We start from the raw sequence: 14,203 nt of genomic DNA on the forward strand, positions 1-14,203 counted from the left end.
ATAAATTTGCAAATATGACCATACGCCACCTTATCGTAATATCCACAAGAACATTATCCACAAGCACTGCTAATTATTCACTGGAGCTGAAAATTTAAGTATAGAGTTCTGGCGTTGTAATGGGTGTTTCTGATGTAACCCATCTGAGTCAGATCAAGAAAAGAACACGCGAACACTAATGGTACGTCGCGGCTGCCCCTAGCGGCCTCGCTGCGTTATGTGTTTTAGGAATGCCGAGTCATTAAGACGCTGAGCTTCGCTTACTTCTACTGTCTACATACTACGCCCTTATAATAAAGATAGTGAGAAAGCAGCCGTTTCCCAACACCTCTAATACCAAAACAGACATGATTGCTGGAATATTACTCTTCAGTCTCCTGTAAGGGAATTTGGGGTAAACCGTTTTGCCCCCATGTAGAAAGAATCACAAATTTTATTCCGCTGCCTATCAAATTTAACTAGACACAATACCAGCTCGCCGGAATTTCAATAATCTTTGTTCCAGAGAGCACCGACATTGAATCAATATTTCCAACCCCTGTAATTATGACTTTCAGTAAAGGAAGTTAATATTCTATGTAAATTGTTCTTCTGGATCGGTGAGCATGTCATTATAACATTAAGTTATCTAAAATCAGTTTAACAGAAGGAACGCGAACAGAATTTAGTCATTTATAGTCTACTGGTGACATAATGACTGACATAAATTATCCGCTGCAAACCAACAAATATAATCTTAACATTTTCACGCATAAAAAACAAACCCGAAGTCGTTAACAGCCTCCTTAGTGGTTTGCATTCCTTTATACGTTCACACCGTGGTAATATTACCACAAACACACCGCACTTGAAACGAAACTTGGCTAAATTTTTGAGTGTGTGCCGCCATCTAGTGGACATGAATTTCTTTACATCCGTAATGCCAGGCCAATTACGCAAGATTAAGCATCGCTGTGGTTTAATTTGTTGCAGTGGCACCTCACACCTCCAGTGCTGTTGGTCTCTTTCCTCTGTATGTGGAGTTTGCTTGTTGTTCCTACTCCGTGAGCTTCCACCCACGGTTCAAACACATATAGTTTAAGTGTGCTACTCCTGTAACGGACCAGCGTCTTGTCTGGCATGTGCCTCGCCTTGTTCATGCGCTTCCTGGGATATAGACTCCAAACTCAATGCACCATTACACGAGATAGTTGGGAGGTAGTGGAAGAGGGTTAGATGGCAATCGCTTGCGTTTGCAGTAAGAAATAGACCTCGCGACATAATATTTACACAATCGTTCATTTATGGTGAAGCAGGATGAGTTTTAATTAATGGTGCGCAAGCAACGGCGTATGAGACAGTTTGATATGGGGGCACAAATAAATTAATACAAAGGGTTATTTATTTGAGGGATGAATGAAGCCAAATTAAATATTGGGAGCATGATCGTACCTACCACTGAGGACAAAGAGGTCAAGTACTGAGTATTTTTCTGCAACTCCAATAACCACGATCCATTACGGGGCAGACCTAGGAAGGGTTAACACTTCTGACCTCGGTATTTTAAAAATCCTGTCCACAGCCCTCAGCCCACCCCCCACCCCCTTGTTCCTACGCCCCTCTGTGCATGCAAGAATCTTCAACCTTTTTTTGTCACCAGTTCTGATCTTCACTTACCCAATTTCTGCCTCGTATAAAGTCAGCACTTTGTGCTGAACTGGCACATCATCCACTGATAATTAAATTACCCGTGAATACTGCGCATTTATCTAAAACGTGCATGCTATTAAAAATAAAGTAACACGGAAACCGGTATTTCATTTTTCATATTTATTTCCCATTGCACAGTAATTTCTATCTACAGAATTTCTAAATTGTTTGTGGCAGCAGATTCATAGTCATAAACATCCATGTGAAATTTGCATAAAACTGTACAAGAAAAATTGGCTACAATGAGAAAATACTGCAACCCACTGGTAACGTATTTTTCCAAGACAGAATATGGCGAATAGGAGACAAACTTTCCCAAGTATGTTAAAGTGGATTCTTATCAGGAGAACACTGGATGCTAGGGTTACAAAAAAGAGAAACGAGAAGGGAGCTAGGGCATCTCAGTCATCCATGTAATATTTTCCTCACGTTTTCTGGGAAGGTACAATAGTAACTAGTCACCGACATCCTCACGACAATGCGCACACAGCATAGAAAAGAAAACAAAAGGGCTAAACATGATAGAAGGCGCTGAAATTACCGGTAAAGGTGTATATGTGGAGGAAAGCGAGCTCGGAAAATGATGACGGGCTCAAACGGCGTTTTATTAGTAAACACTGAATATCATGCGTCCGCTATTGTGCAAGAAATAACCGGGTCTGTGCCCGCCGGCCGCCGACGTTTGTCGGTACCAATACAACTCCAGCGCGACCCAGATGTGGACAAGACAGAATCCGCGTTTACAGGCTCACCGTCCAGCCGACACCAGCCGCTCCGAGATACAAATACCGTACATTTTCTCATTAGAAACATGAATTAATCTTTCATTTTTAAATATAGACAATATACACACCCTTTATGCACACAGGTAATGATAAATATCTGTAATATCTTTTTTTTTCTTAAACTATAAATTAAATTATTGATTTATCAAATTTATTCAAATTAAAAGTATAGTACAAATATAACAGATTATCAATAAACGGAACTTGGAAACAAATCTGAAAGTGTGGCCGTTCCTCCTTACCATAATATATTATTTATGAAGAATCGATCAGTTTTAAATGCGTTGGTCCTTTTTTATGTGCTCTAAGGAGAGAGCGGCGACCAAATGAAGGTGAAACGCCAGTGCAATAAGAGCAGAAACAATACAAAAATACAGGATTCAGATATCAGCACTGGCCACCTTCTCTCCCATAAGCAAGCATTTAGACATAAGTTATGCGGGGGGTGACACTGCTAGTTACTGCATAATGCAAATGACAGCCGTTTGCGCAGCACGGTAAGCGCAGCTGTCTACGGCAGGCCGGGGCCGGGGCAAAGGGGGCGGGGCTGAAGACTTTGGGGATAAACAGAAAATAACAAAAACGAAATCTTTGGCGTCTGACACGAATATGGCGACTAACCTTTTCTCATCACTTTGGGAAATCTGCACTTTCAGATTTGCCTCCAGCTGTCTCATTATTTACATCGGGATGTAAAAACTTGGCTGGAAAAAAAGCTTTATCCCTCAATCGGTAAAGAAGGAAAAACTTCCGGCTAGATGTTCTCCTACGTGACATAAATAGCAGCTTTTTGCACTCTATAAAAAAAACCGGAAAGACTCACATTAGAATACCAATAAGGAATTATACATCTCCACATACAGTAAAACATATATTAATGTGTTCTTGTAACTAGTGCACCATTATGTAGTTACACACACGTTTTGCAGACGGATACACTCATCGGTCGAGATTAGTAATAACGCATGACGTACCGCCCCGGGAGAGACTCTCCGGCTGATAATCCCTGGAATGCCAACCAATAGGATAAGACAGAGCGCTGTGACGCACTTCATTGTGAGGGGCAGCTACGGCCAGCGGCCGTCAAGGGCTTTCTGCCTACAGGACTGCGTGTGTGGTCACGCGAAAGGAACAAAAGCACCTGAAGCCGTGGATGATGAATAAAATAAATGGGAAGATTAAAACACACATATTTCATTTCAGTGAGCAGAAAATTTGGACTGGATTCTATCACCCACGTCTCCATTGCTCCAGCTTAAAAAGCACAATTCACAGACAAAACAAGGGTGACTACATAGGCAGCAATATATATATATATATATATATATATATATATATATATATATATTTCTAGAAAGTCCACAGCCTATACCCAGGCAGACCCCAGTCAAAGCATTTCTGAAGCTAACACACACACACACACACACACACACACACAATATCCTTCCCAGACATCCCAACAACCTGCCTTTGGCACCGTGTAGGAGACCTGCCACAGGGCCTCTCGTCCTGCAGAAAACAAGCTTTTCTGTTTATGGCTACGAACGAACAGAAATTCGCCGTGATTCATCCAGCCATTCTGCCATTTCCCTAACAAATGCCGCGAAGTACGTTACGCTCTACATGCTCCTTAACTGAAAGAGGAAGAGGAACAAACTGAAAATAAGTCAGCAGCTCTGAATATTGTTTTTGATACAAGTACCTCTGTACCCCAGAGGCGAAACGAAAACTGCGCACACAGACGCGAATTGCAATGCGTTTCTCGGCTGCAGTGTGAGTGGAAACAACGCAGCACGAGCCTGCGGCACCCGGACGACGGCAACGGAACAAGAAGATGGGGAGACGGTTATCATGGTTACTTCAGATTGCACCTCTGTTGTAAACCTCCTGCCACCAGTGAGTCCATGCCAGAAGTAGATAGTCCAGGTCCAGAAAATAAAAATCCAGATTTTGTTTCAACCAACCAGTTAAGTACTCTATTACTGTTGGTTACTCAGCTGCTTGGTTGAAACAAAATCTTGGCCTGGATTTTTACTTTCTGCTCCTGATCTATCCACCTCTGGTCCATGCAGTAGTTTTCAGACATTAAAAAATCTGGTATTTTAACTAAGAGACATGATGGGCTCTGCGTTACCTTTGAATACCAGCTCTTTTATATGAACAATTAAAATGCAGTTCATTTGCCACAAGATACTCTCAATACGACAAAGAAAACAACCCAGAAGTGATTCACGGACGACAAAGCCACAGACACGTGGGCCATGAGGCGTACAACTGACCGATAGAAAGTCAGAAGAGACTAAGAGCGAAAAGAAACGAATGAGGAACGGAATGAAAAACAAATGTAGTTCTATGTTATAGTGCGGCAGGACTGAACAAGGAGCCTGTTTTCACCCTTTGGGCATCCATTGCTGGAGGTCACCATTTCCTGTGGGTGTCCGGGACATGGTATCCCAGGATTCCGAGGGGCAGAATACCCTGCTCTTCACTGGTGGTTTATCCTCTGTTTTTGCATACGACAGTCATATGTGAATATAGAGTTGAGTAATATTTAGAATTATATATATTTTTTTCTCTTGTTTTTTCAGGTTTTTAAGTTTTGTCTTAGTTACTCTTTGACCTTGTTGGCCCCATTGAGGATAAAAGTGGGAGCGGAGACATTTGGCTTTAGAAAATGGGACAAGGGAGACCCCCCCAGCATGGGACGGGCTCCCTGAGGAGTCTGCTGGCCCCCTTCCTCTTGACCCGGGGATCACTTATACTCTCAGCCATATTGGATGATGTTGGGGAGAAACAAAAAAAGTAAACAGCACAAACAGAAGAAGACACCATCAAGGTGATTTTTTTTTCCCCTTTCGATTCATTTTGCACCCACAGCCGAGGCGGTGGAGTATCACTATTGTGCTGGAGCGTTCCTCTGGGGCCTGTCCCCGCTGTCCAGCAGAACTGAGGGAGGGAGGGAGGTGGGGGGGCCGCTGGCCTCCAGGTGGCGCCGTGTACAAGAGCACGAAGTCCCTCAGCTCCCCCCACACTGATCAGAACTGGTACCACTTCTTGTCTTTGCACTTCAGCATCATCTGGGAGGGGTGAGAAAGAGCAAAGGGTACACGATGACTGACATTTAGAAACTGAGAGGTGAGAATAACCCCATATACCTGAGGCTGAGTAACCCAAGAATTTAAAACGACTAACTTAACTCACAAACAGTTTTTGTACTGACTGATACTTATTAACAGTATAAATACTGACTATGTAAGCCAACAGATTACTGACTAATACCCTTTAACAGTGCAAGTACTGACTGACACCCATTAGCAGTCCAAGTACTGACTGACACCTGTTAGCAGTCCAAGTACTGACTGACACCCGTTAGCAGTGTAAGTACTGACTGACACCCGTTAGCAGTGTAAGTACTGACTGACACCCGTTAGCAGTCCAAGTACTGACTGACACCCGTTAGCAGTCCAAGTACTGACTGACACCCGTTAGCAGTCCAAGTACTGACTGACACCCGTTAGCAGTGTAAGTACTGACTGACACCCGTTAGTAGTGTAAGTACTGACTGACACCCGTTAGCAGTGTAAGTACTGACTGACACCCGTTAGCAGTGTAAGTACTGACTGACACCCATTAGCAGTGTAAGTACTGACTGACACCCGTTAGCAGTGTAAGTAGTGACTTGCACCCATTTAGCAGTGTTAGTACTGCATGTAGCCAGAGCACAAACACAGATACCCAGGAGCCATAAGGATGTAACAAGTCTCACATCGTGGGCATGTTTGGAGAAGGACTCGGCGCTGGCCATCATGGCCGCCGTCCTCTCCTCCAGTTCTCCAAGCTTCTGTCCTCTCTCATCCAGCGCAATGCGGGCGCGTGCCAGGTCGCCCACCACACCCGACGCCGCCCCCTTCATGCCCTCGATGCCACCGGGCCCAGGGATGTGCTGAGCCAGGCTCCGCGAGGCTTTGCCCGCCACCGATTCACCGACTGCGAGGAAGAGAATACTTATCACCCAGGAGGTCATGTGATTGACGTGCCCTCAATGCATGCCATTGGTTAAGGCGAGCCCAGAGGTCACGTGATCACCTATGTCATCCATAAGGACAAGAATTAAATAACAGTAGCACGGCTGAGAAACCAGGAGTGCGTTTCCCAAAAGCATTGTTGCGTTCCATCTTACTCGGACATCGGAACTCGGAACTGGGAATGTCACACACGAGTTAACAGCATTCCAGGACAAGTCGGAAAGTCATGTAGCAATACCAGGGACCCATTTCACAAAGCAAGATTTCTCTCTTAGCCGGATAACTTGTTTGATTTAATTTACTCCAGTTTAAATGGCCTTTATCTTCGCTCACTTACGCTTAGCCTTAAATCTGACAAATTGTCAGATGAAGCAAGAAATCCTACTTTCTGAAACAGGCTTGCTTTCTGTGTAGATTCTCCTGAGTTCACAAGTCAGAATTCCAATTTCAGGGGGTGCTGCAGTGGAAATTTCTGACTAGGGCCTTGGAATTTCCGAGTTACGAGTTCAAGTGGGACGCAGCACAAATATGTTAGCAACTTACATAGTTGAAACCATGCAACTGAAGCTCCATCTATTTAAGTTGAGAACAAGAGCTTTTAGGAAACACACCCCAGAGTTTTTTAAATTTTATTTTAAACATTCTTATCCCTCAAACCCCCCCCCGCCCAACCTTCCTGAACATGATCCAGGTATCTGGGGACATCAAGCCCTCTTTGTTCTGTACAGGTCAGACTTTGGTCCAGCAGGCCTCTGCGTTTTACAGACCCAGGACACCACGACCTTGCTGCCGTCGTGTGCCAAACCACATCCACTCTCTACCTTTCTCCAAATTTCCCTTCATTGCCTCTTTCGTTTAGATTTTTTTGTTGTCCTTGGAGAAGGTGAGACAGAGAAGGCTGGCGCACTGGCTGATGCAGGGTGGGAGGCTGGGGGTGGGGGGGCAGATGGATGAGACAGCAGTATTGGAATGGGGGGGGGTGAATTCAGGCAGCTACTCACACAGCTCCTCCCGGTCCAGGGACTGTGCACCACCCCCAAAGAGACCCTTGAAGAAGCCTCTGTTGGGAGCCTCTGGGGTTTCCACGGGAGTGAAAAGCTCTCCTAGCATCTCCTGGATCACACACAGGATACACAGGCACGTATTCAGGCAAACACACACACGCACACGCACACGCACCGCGCTGCAGCAAAACACAGAACTGCTGCAATGACACGGCAAAGGAAAACATTCATCTCCGGGTCTCTACTGACGTCAGATTTTCCTATTATTTTACCCCTAATTTCTCAGAATGTCTCTACACAGCTTCATCTGCAGTGTCTGTGTGTGGAGGACAAACAAACAGCACTGCTCATTACACATCAGCCAATAGTACGTGCTCCTGGAGAGCAGGCCCCGCCCCCTCACCTGTAGGTTCTCGCAAGTGTCCTGGCTGTAGGTAATCCTCTGGATCTCGGTGGGGGAGATCAGATACATGGCCTGCCCGTTGTTGCTGAAGCAGAACGTCCTGGCGATTCTCATATCAGTCAACGGCAGGTAGTTCACGTCCAGCAGTGGTCTTAGGCTGGGTAGACTGTAAGGACATTGGGGTCAGGAGCGGTGTTAAGGCTAATTCATGGAGTGCCGCCCCTGCATTCCGCCTCCTGTGGAATGTTCAAAATCAGCAGTGAGTCTGTAATTGGGTCCGGAAGCTTCTGGCCGACAGAGTGGAGCAGACCTGGCAGCCCTCTGAGCGCCGGAGCACGCAGGGGTCAGCGGTGGTGGGGCCACGCGGCCAGCTCCGTCTGCCGCCGTCGCGGAATCAGCTTCTCAAGGACAAAAGGGACCTGAGTTCTTCTCCCGAATCAGAACTTTCCTGGTATAGCAGGATGTTGTGGTTATGCGTACGAAAGCAAGTGCTAGCAGACCAGGGAGGTCTTGCGGGTCAGAACTTTCACATTCTTTTTCAAAGACTTAACTTCTTGTACTGGTGTTTAGGTGAACTGCCAGGCCAAGCCTGACCGGGCCAGACTGGGCCAGACCGAGACTGACCATACCAGACCTGGCCAAACTGAGACTGACCAAACCAGACCGAGTCAGAACAAGCTAGACTGAGCCTAACCGAGTCATCTCCATTACAATATGGTTCCCCCCATAAAGTCTCACCTGAGGGCCATGATGTGGCCATTGGCGCAGAAGCAGGCGACGCATACCCCACTGCCCATCTGCACCACGTCGCTGCGCAGCACGAAGGACGTCTCGGTGATACTGTGCTTGACGGAGGCCTGCGAGGGCAGGGCCAGCACCTTGGCCTGCTTCTCCGAGCAAACCACGGCGTAGTGGGTCTCGCTCAGCTCCTGCGATGCCGACGGCGACACCGACACCGGCCGCCGCTTCCGCGCCTTCTCCCGCTCGTCCCGGTCGTCGAAGGCGTTGGGCTCGTACCAGGGTTCGTGGGATGGGGGAATGATGGCGCCGGTGCTGTCCAGAAAGGCCATCCGTAGGATGCTTCCCTTCAGTCTGATCAACGTGCCTAGAAGACACGTTGTTGGGTAAACAGTGTGTAGTGACTAAACCTTGCCCTTGTCCATTCCTGACCCCACCCACACCCTGACACCTACCGCTCGGTGACACGATGACCGGCTGCAGTAGCCTCTGCTCGCCTGGAGGGGGCAAGCTGAGCGCCACGGCCAGCACGGTGCCCAGGGAGGTGCCCACCCACAGGCTGGGCGTGGCGACGGCCTCACCCTTGCGGGCAAACGTCTCGGCGAAGTGCAGCGACGTGATGGCCTCCCGCGCCTCCTTGTCGATGCTGGTCACGCTGGAGCTGCGCGAGCGGCTGAACGAGCTGTCCCGGCCGTCTGGCGGGATGGCGCCCCGCGGGGGACAAACGGAGAGGAGGACAGTGGAGGCAAAGAGAGAGAGAGGTACAGCACCCGTCCCAAGGAGAACAAATGCCCATGAATGGGCAGACAGCAAGGGCGTAGACTTGAGTATGTATGAGTGGTACATGTCCCTGTTAATACTGTGGGAGAACTGTGTTTTTACGGGGCGGGGGTTCTAACCTGATTCGGTCCCTACCAATGTTGAAACTAAACCTACGCCCTTGGCAGACAGACAAGATGTGAAGGATGATTTTATTACAACTATAATCTGTTATATTGTGCTTTCTGAAAGGCAAGCATTGCAGGTTGCGAGGCGAGCCGATGTTTTCTGACATATGACATATGACGCGTTCCAGGCGTGGATACAGCGTGGCCATCGGAGCACAGCAGCATTAGGGCGGGGTGATGCGCAAGGCGGTGGGTTAATGCGGAGCGGCGGGAATGAACGTCACCGCATGCTCCGGGCATGAGGGGGTGAGCCGAGCGGAGAAGGAACGCGGGATGGATTCACGGGGGCTGTGAACCCATCCCAGACACGCGCGCGCACACATGTTCTGCTAACAGCTCTCGTTTCCATCAGGCTGGTCCCTGGGATCTGATCTGATAGCGCTTATCGTCCTCTGAGGCAGGTTATTCCGGCTTCATAAAGACGTCAGAGAGCAGCTGTTTTGAGAGCAGTTGCCCGGGGAGGCTTATGTGGGATGGATGTGAGCCACAGGCTTGATCCGCTGCTGTCTCGGAGATGGTTATTCTGGGATGGATGGGCCCAGGGATTGGATTGAGTACCTGGATGCCCATCTGGGGCCACAGGCCTGTCAATATTCCCGAAAAAGGCATCGTTCTGCTTCTCTACCTGAAGCGTCACCTTTAAGGAAAACTCCACTCCCAGAACTCGCGGTTTCCAAAAACCAGTTTAATCAAAACGGAAGTAAAGGGTCTGACAGGAAGAGCTCATGTTTCCACACCGGTGCACAAGGATCAGTGCACTGTCAGCCCAAACCTGTCGAGCTCCGTCAACCTCAGATGGGCCCACTGACTGACGTCAGGGACAGGCCTAGGTGAGGGGGGGGCGTCCCTTGCGATGACACGCCTCCTGGCTCTGCCCCCGCCCCCCCAAAATCCTGCAGGATGATCGTGGCTCCTGTAAGCTGGAACCGCTGTTTCTGCGCAACTTCAGATCGCAAACAGCACACAGCACACCTGAGAGGCCACACCCCCCCCCCCCCCACATACCAGCTGGGACCAGCTGGGGGGGGGGGGGGCTCCTCTCTCAGAGCTCGCTGGAACCATGAGGGCCCAGCATTCCAAATTTCTGGCCCAACGTTAAGTCATTCGAACGTTTGAGCGTCCCACATTGCCCACGGCCGCATGATGTTGCAAGATCTGACAGGTGCAGCAATGGAAAAACAACCCCCATCACCACTCTTTAAAAGAGACAAAACAAAAAAAAATGAAGAGTGCAAGCGCGAAGTTAAGGCTTACCCAAATCTGGCTTTAGCTCAGTAGGCAAGCTTAATTTCCGTGACATCTTAGCTGGAAAATAGAAAACATCCCGCCTTTACAAAAGCATTTCTCAGGTTGCACACACGTCATGCAGATGTGTCGGGGATGGCACATGAGAGACGGGGAGGCGGGTCCAATACTGGTCGCCCCCCCCCCCAGACAGCGCCTCAGTGGGACGACCAGGCACCATGCCAAATAGACAGCCAAGGAGGGGGGGGGGGGCAGGATAGATCCACAGCACCCTGGAAGAAACCTCACCACACAGAGACAGGCATTCAGAATACTCATGCCAAGGAGCATGCAGCACACAGGAGGAAGGCGGAGGGGAGTGAGGAAGAGGAGGAGGAGGAAGATGGAGAGTCTACATGCAGCACCCAGAACTAGGTCAAATCCCAGTAAAACACTCGCAACCAAACGTGAGCGAATTACAGCCTCGCAGGATGGCAAAGAAGCAACCAAAGAAAACAAAATTAATAAAGCGTGGGTCGTTTTCGGAACGGAGTTCGACCGGTCAAGCAAGAGGTATGGAGCCGTGGAACAGTGTGAAACAGCTTCACTATTGTGATGTAACGGGGATGGTCCCCGTGATGTACACGAGCACGGCGGCAAACCCTTAGCGAAACCCAAAACGGTGACTTTAGTCGCCACTCGAAGCTGCATGGTCGCTCTCCTCAGAACATTCCGGTTATTTCTCTTTTTCTATCATTTCATTGTCACTTTTAAGTTCACATGCGCAAAATATAGATCGTTTAGTCTGCATTACACTAACAGGGAATCACTCAAAGTTGTAAGGGAACACTACTGTTACCAGAAATAATTAATCTTAACACCCCCCTCCCCCCCATTGCTGAATACATGAAGAACAGTCCACGGACCAAAATGGCACAGATGGGATACAGCACAATCACAAATATAGTGGCGTGATGTCAAATCAACAGACGGAATGGCAGTCATGTGACTTGGAGGGCAGGAATGGGGTGGGGCAATTGGTACAAGCACATCGCGCGACGTGACGGAGTCATGTGACATGTGTGGCATGCATTGTCATCGCCCGGCACTGGGTCCTTTTAATTTTTTAATTTTTTTTGCTTTGTTTTGTTCTGTCTTCAGTCAGTCAGCGCCGCAGCGCTGGTGACGTCACACAGGAGCATGACTTCTCTATAACAAAACAGTGTTTGTTTTGTTTTTGTACTGGTACCTCGCGGTGACGCACCGCCACCCTTACCTCCTCTACATCCGCCATTGTACAGCTGCTGATGGTTTGACGTCAGCACTTTTAGGGAAGTAAAGCAAACGAGCAGTTAGAGTAGGCGGGGCTTCGGCAGCTCCATCCAATCACACGCCACCCCAAATACAGACAATTCGCTTCCCGCTCCAGGTTTCCAAGCTAGCTTGTGTTGACTCTCCTACAGTACCTGGAGAGTCGGTGGAAGTTCACACTCATTTCCGTGCATAAAACAATAATGTAAAAGATATATTTCTGCTTGTTGCCCAGCAGAGGGTGCCGCTGAGCACTATGACCTAGAGTGTGGGTCTACCCTGGTATTCCCCTAGAATTGAATTCTCCCCAAGACTGACTTGGGGCTGCGTACTGCACTCCATTCACAGCGCCTGGGACTATAATCATTAGAGGACGGTCTCCCTCACGAGGTTCGAACCCGCATGAGATGCGCTCTGAAAGCTCAGCCAGAAGACATTTATGGTGGCCCCAGTATTCGGCTGGAGAGGGCGTGTGAGGTTTGCCAGAACGTAATCCAATTCAAATGTAAGGTTAATAGAGTTTCTAACTTTATTATACATTTCTCCAGTATAAATCATTCCTCTGGGCGCATCCTTGCCAGAGGCCCTTGTGAAGGATGGGCTTTGTGCAGCTGTTGGCTGGACGTGATGGCGAGGATCCTGTAACAAGCTCCTCTGGGAGTCCGGGCATCGAGACCCAGATTGTAGCCCGGTAAAACGTAAGCAGAGTCATCAGACTGCAACAATCCTGACACGATGTGGTGGGGTGTGGAGGGGGGGCATGATAAAATTGGTCTTGCGATTTTACCTGTTTCCACCGGAAAAACATGGGAGTCTCTTTAACTGGTAAGTTAACTAACTATGCAAAGTAGCAAACTAAACATGGTTTAACTGAAGCTGTGCAGGGCACGTGTGCAAGCTACGAAACACCCAACAACTGCGGGCGTGTAACTGCGGCCGTCTCACTGCAACCGTGCGGCTGAAGCTGATGTGCGAATCTGAGAAAGGGACGAGGTGACTGCTGTCGAGACCCTTCACGTCCGAACGGGTCCAAAGTACGAGGGCAACATCCTGGTAGACCGGGGGCTGTAAACAAAACCGCCATGCAGCCAGGAGGCCTGGGAGATGATGACTCTGTTGACCATCGTCATAAACTGAACCTCGGCAGATTTCTAGCAGAGAAGAGTAGAGTCGTAGAGGCCCCTGCTCCTCCACGCACAGCATGACCACAGAAGCTATCGCGCCGGCTGCGTGTGTGAGGCAGAGCTGGATCCATAAGTGTGTACAGGGAAGAGAATCATATCAGCTAGCCGAGAGCTAACCAACCGATTACCCGATTGGTAGCGTCAGTATCCTGGATCAAGGCGCGGCGAGGGACGGTGGCAGGAGGGGGCCCTGGGGCCCAGCCTGCCTTTCATCACAGCGGGGTTCGGGAGGCATCAAGCAGCAAAGTGCACACCCCAGATTAATTAGGCCCTGGTTCGTTAGTACTGCACAAGAGGAAGCCGGCAAATTAGCGAGAAGCGGAACGCCGCGGGCGTCTGAAACCATACGATACCTAGGTCACTGGATAGCAGCCTGGAAAACGTCCTGCTTAGGGATTTCGCTGGGGACACGTTTCGAGGAAAAAACAAAAAGATGACAAACGGGGGAAAAGGACAAAAAAAAATAAAAACACGTCAAGCCAGTTTCGAAGGAAACATGGGAAGTGCAGAATGAGATTTAAAAATAAGCTTTAAACATAGCGCCAAGCTCGGGGATTAACAGAAAACCAGCAGACGTGGGTGTAATGTTCCTCGGCGCGGACCCACTGTCCGTGCGGACTTAACCCCTCGTGACCTCTACCCCGTTTTGGACGTCATGCGCGCAGCTTTCTGGATGCCTTGTTTATTTTCTGACCGAGCTCTGAGCGCCGCACAGTGAGATAGCAAAGCCGGCCCTGGTGACGCCTGCTTGAATCTCCTTCCGGCATCTCGGTAGAGAAAGCAGAACCAGAAGGGCCTCTTCTTTGGGTCTGTGGTAACATATGGAACCGGACCACTGGAACGGCATTGCCTTCTGATACTCTGCCAATTTAATCTACACCCTTCTGGAATAA

The 14,203-nt window shown here is 48.8% G+C and overlaps 1 protein-coding gene across 11 annotated transcripts in view; it reads right to left on the reverse strand.

The window, feature by feature from the left end:
• Nucleotides 1–1,794: 1,794 nt before the first annotated feature.
• The window catches only part of stxbp5a (syntaxin binding protein 5a (tomosyn)), a 65,717-nt gene continuing 53,308 nt past the window's right edge, over nt 1,795–14,203 (reverse strand). The window contains exons 20-27 of one of the 11 annotated variants that reach the window (XM_072703018.1): nt 12,092–12,139; nt 10,846–10,896; nt 9,100–9,339; nt 8,645–9,011; nt 7,907–8,072; nt 7,501–7,612; nt 6,241–6,461; nt 1,795–5,551 (exon numbers count right to left, since the gene is read on the reverse strand). In XM_072703018.1, coding sequence (XP_072559119.1) covers nt 5,510–5,551; nt 6,241–6,461; nt 7,501–7,612; nt 7,907–8,072; nt 8,645–9,011; nt 9,100–9,339; nt 10,846–10,896; nt 12,092–12,139 — 1,247 coding nt within the window. In that variant the 3' untranslated portion in view covers nt 1,795–5,509. Of the gene's footprint in view, nt 5,552–6,240; nt 6,462–7,500; nt 7,613–7,906; nt 8,073–8,644; nt 9,012–9,099; nt 9,382–10,845; nt 10,897–12,091; nt 12,140–13,663; nt 13,721–14,203 lie in introns of all 11 variants that reach the window. The other 10 variants (XM_072703016.1, XM_072703015.1, XM_072703017.1 and 7 more) reach the window with 10 other exon arrangements.

The sequence above is a fragment of the Paramormyrops kingsleyae genome, chromosome 19 (assembly GCF_048594095.1).
Source record: "Paramormyrops kingsleyae isolate MSU_618 chromosome 19, PKINGS_0.4, whole genome shotgun sequence".
Lineage (NCBI taxonomy): Eukaryota > Metazoa > Chordata > Actinopteri > Osteoglossiformes > Mormyridae > Paramormyrops > Paramormyrops kingsleyae.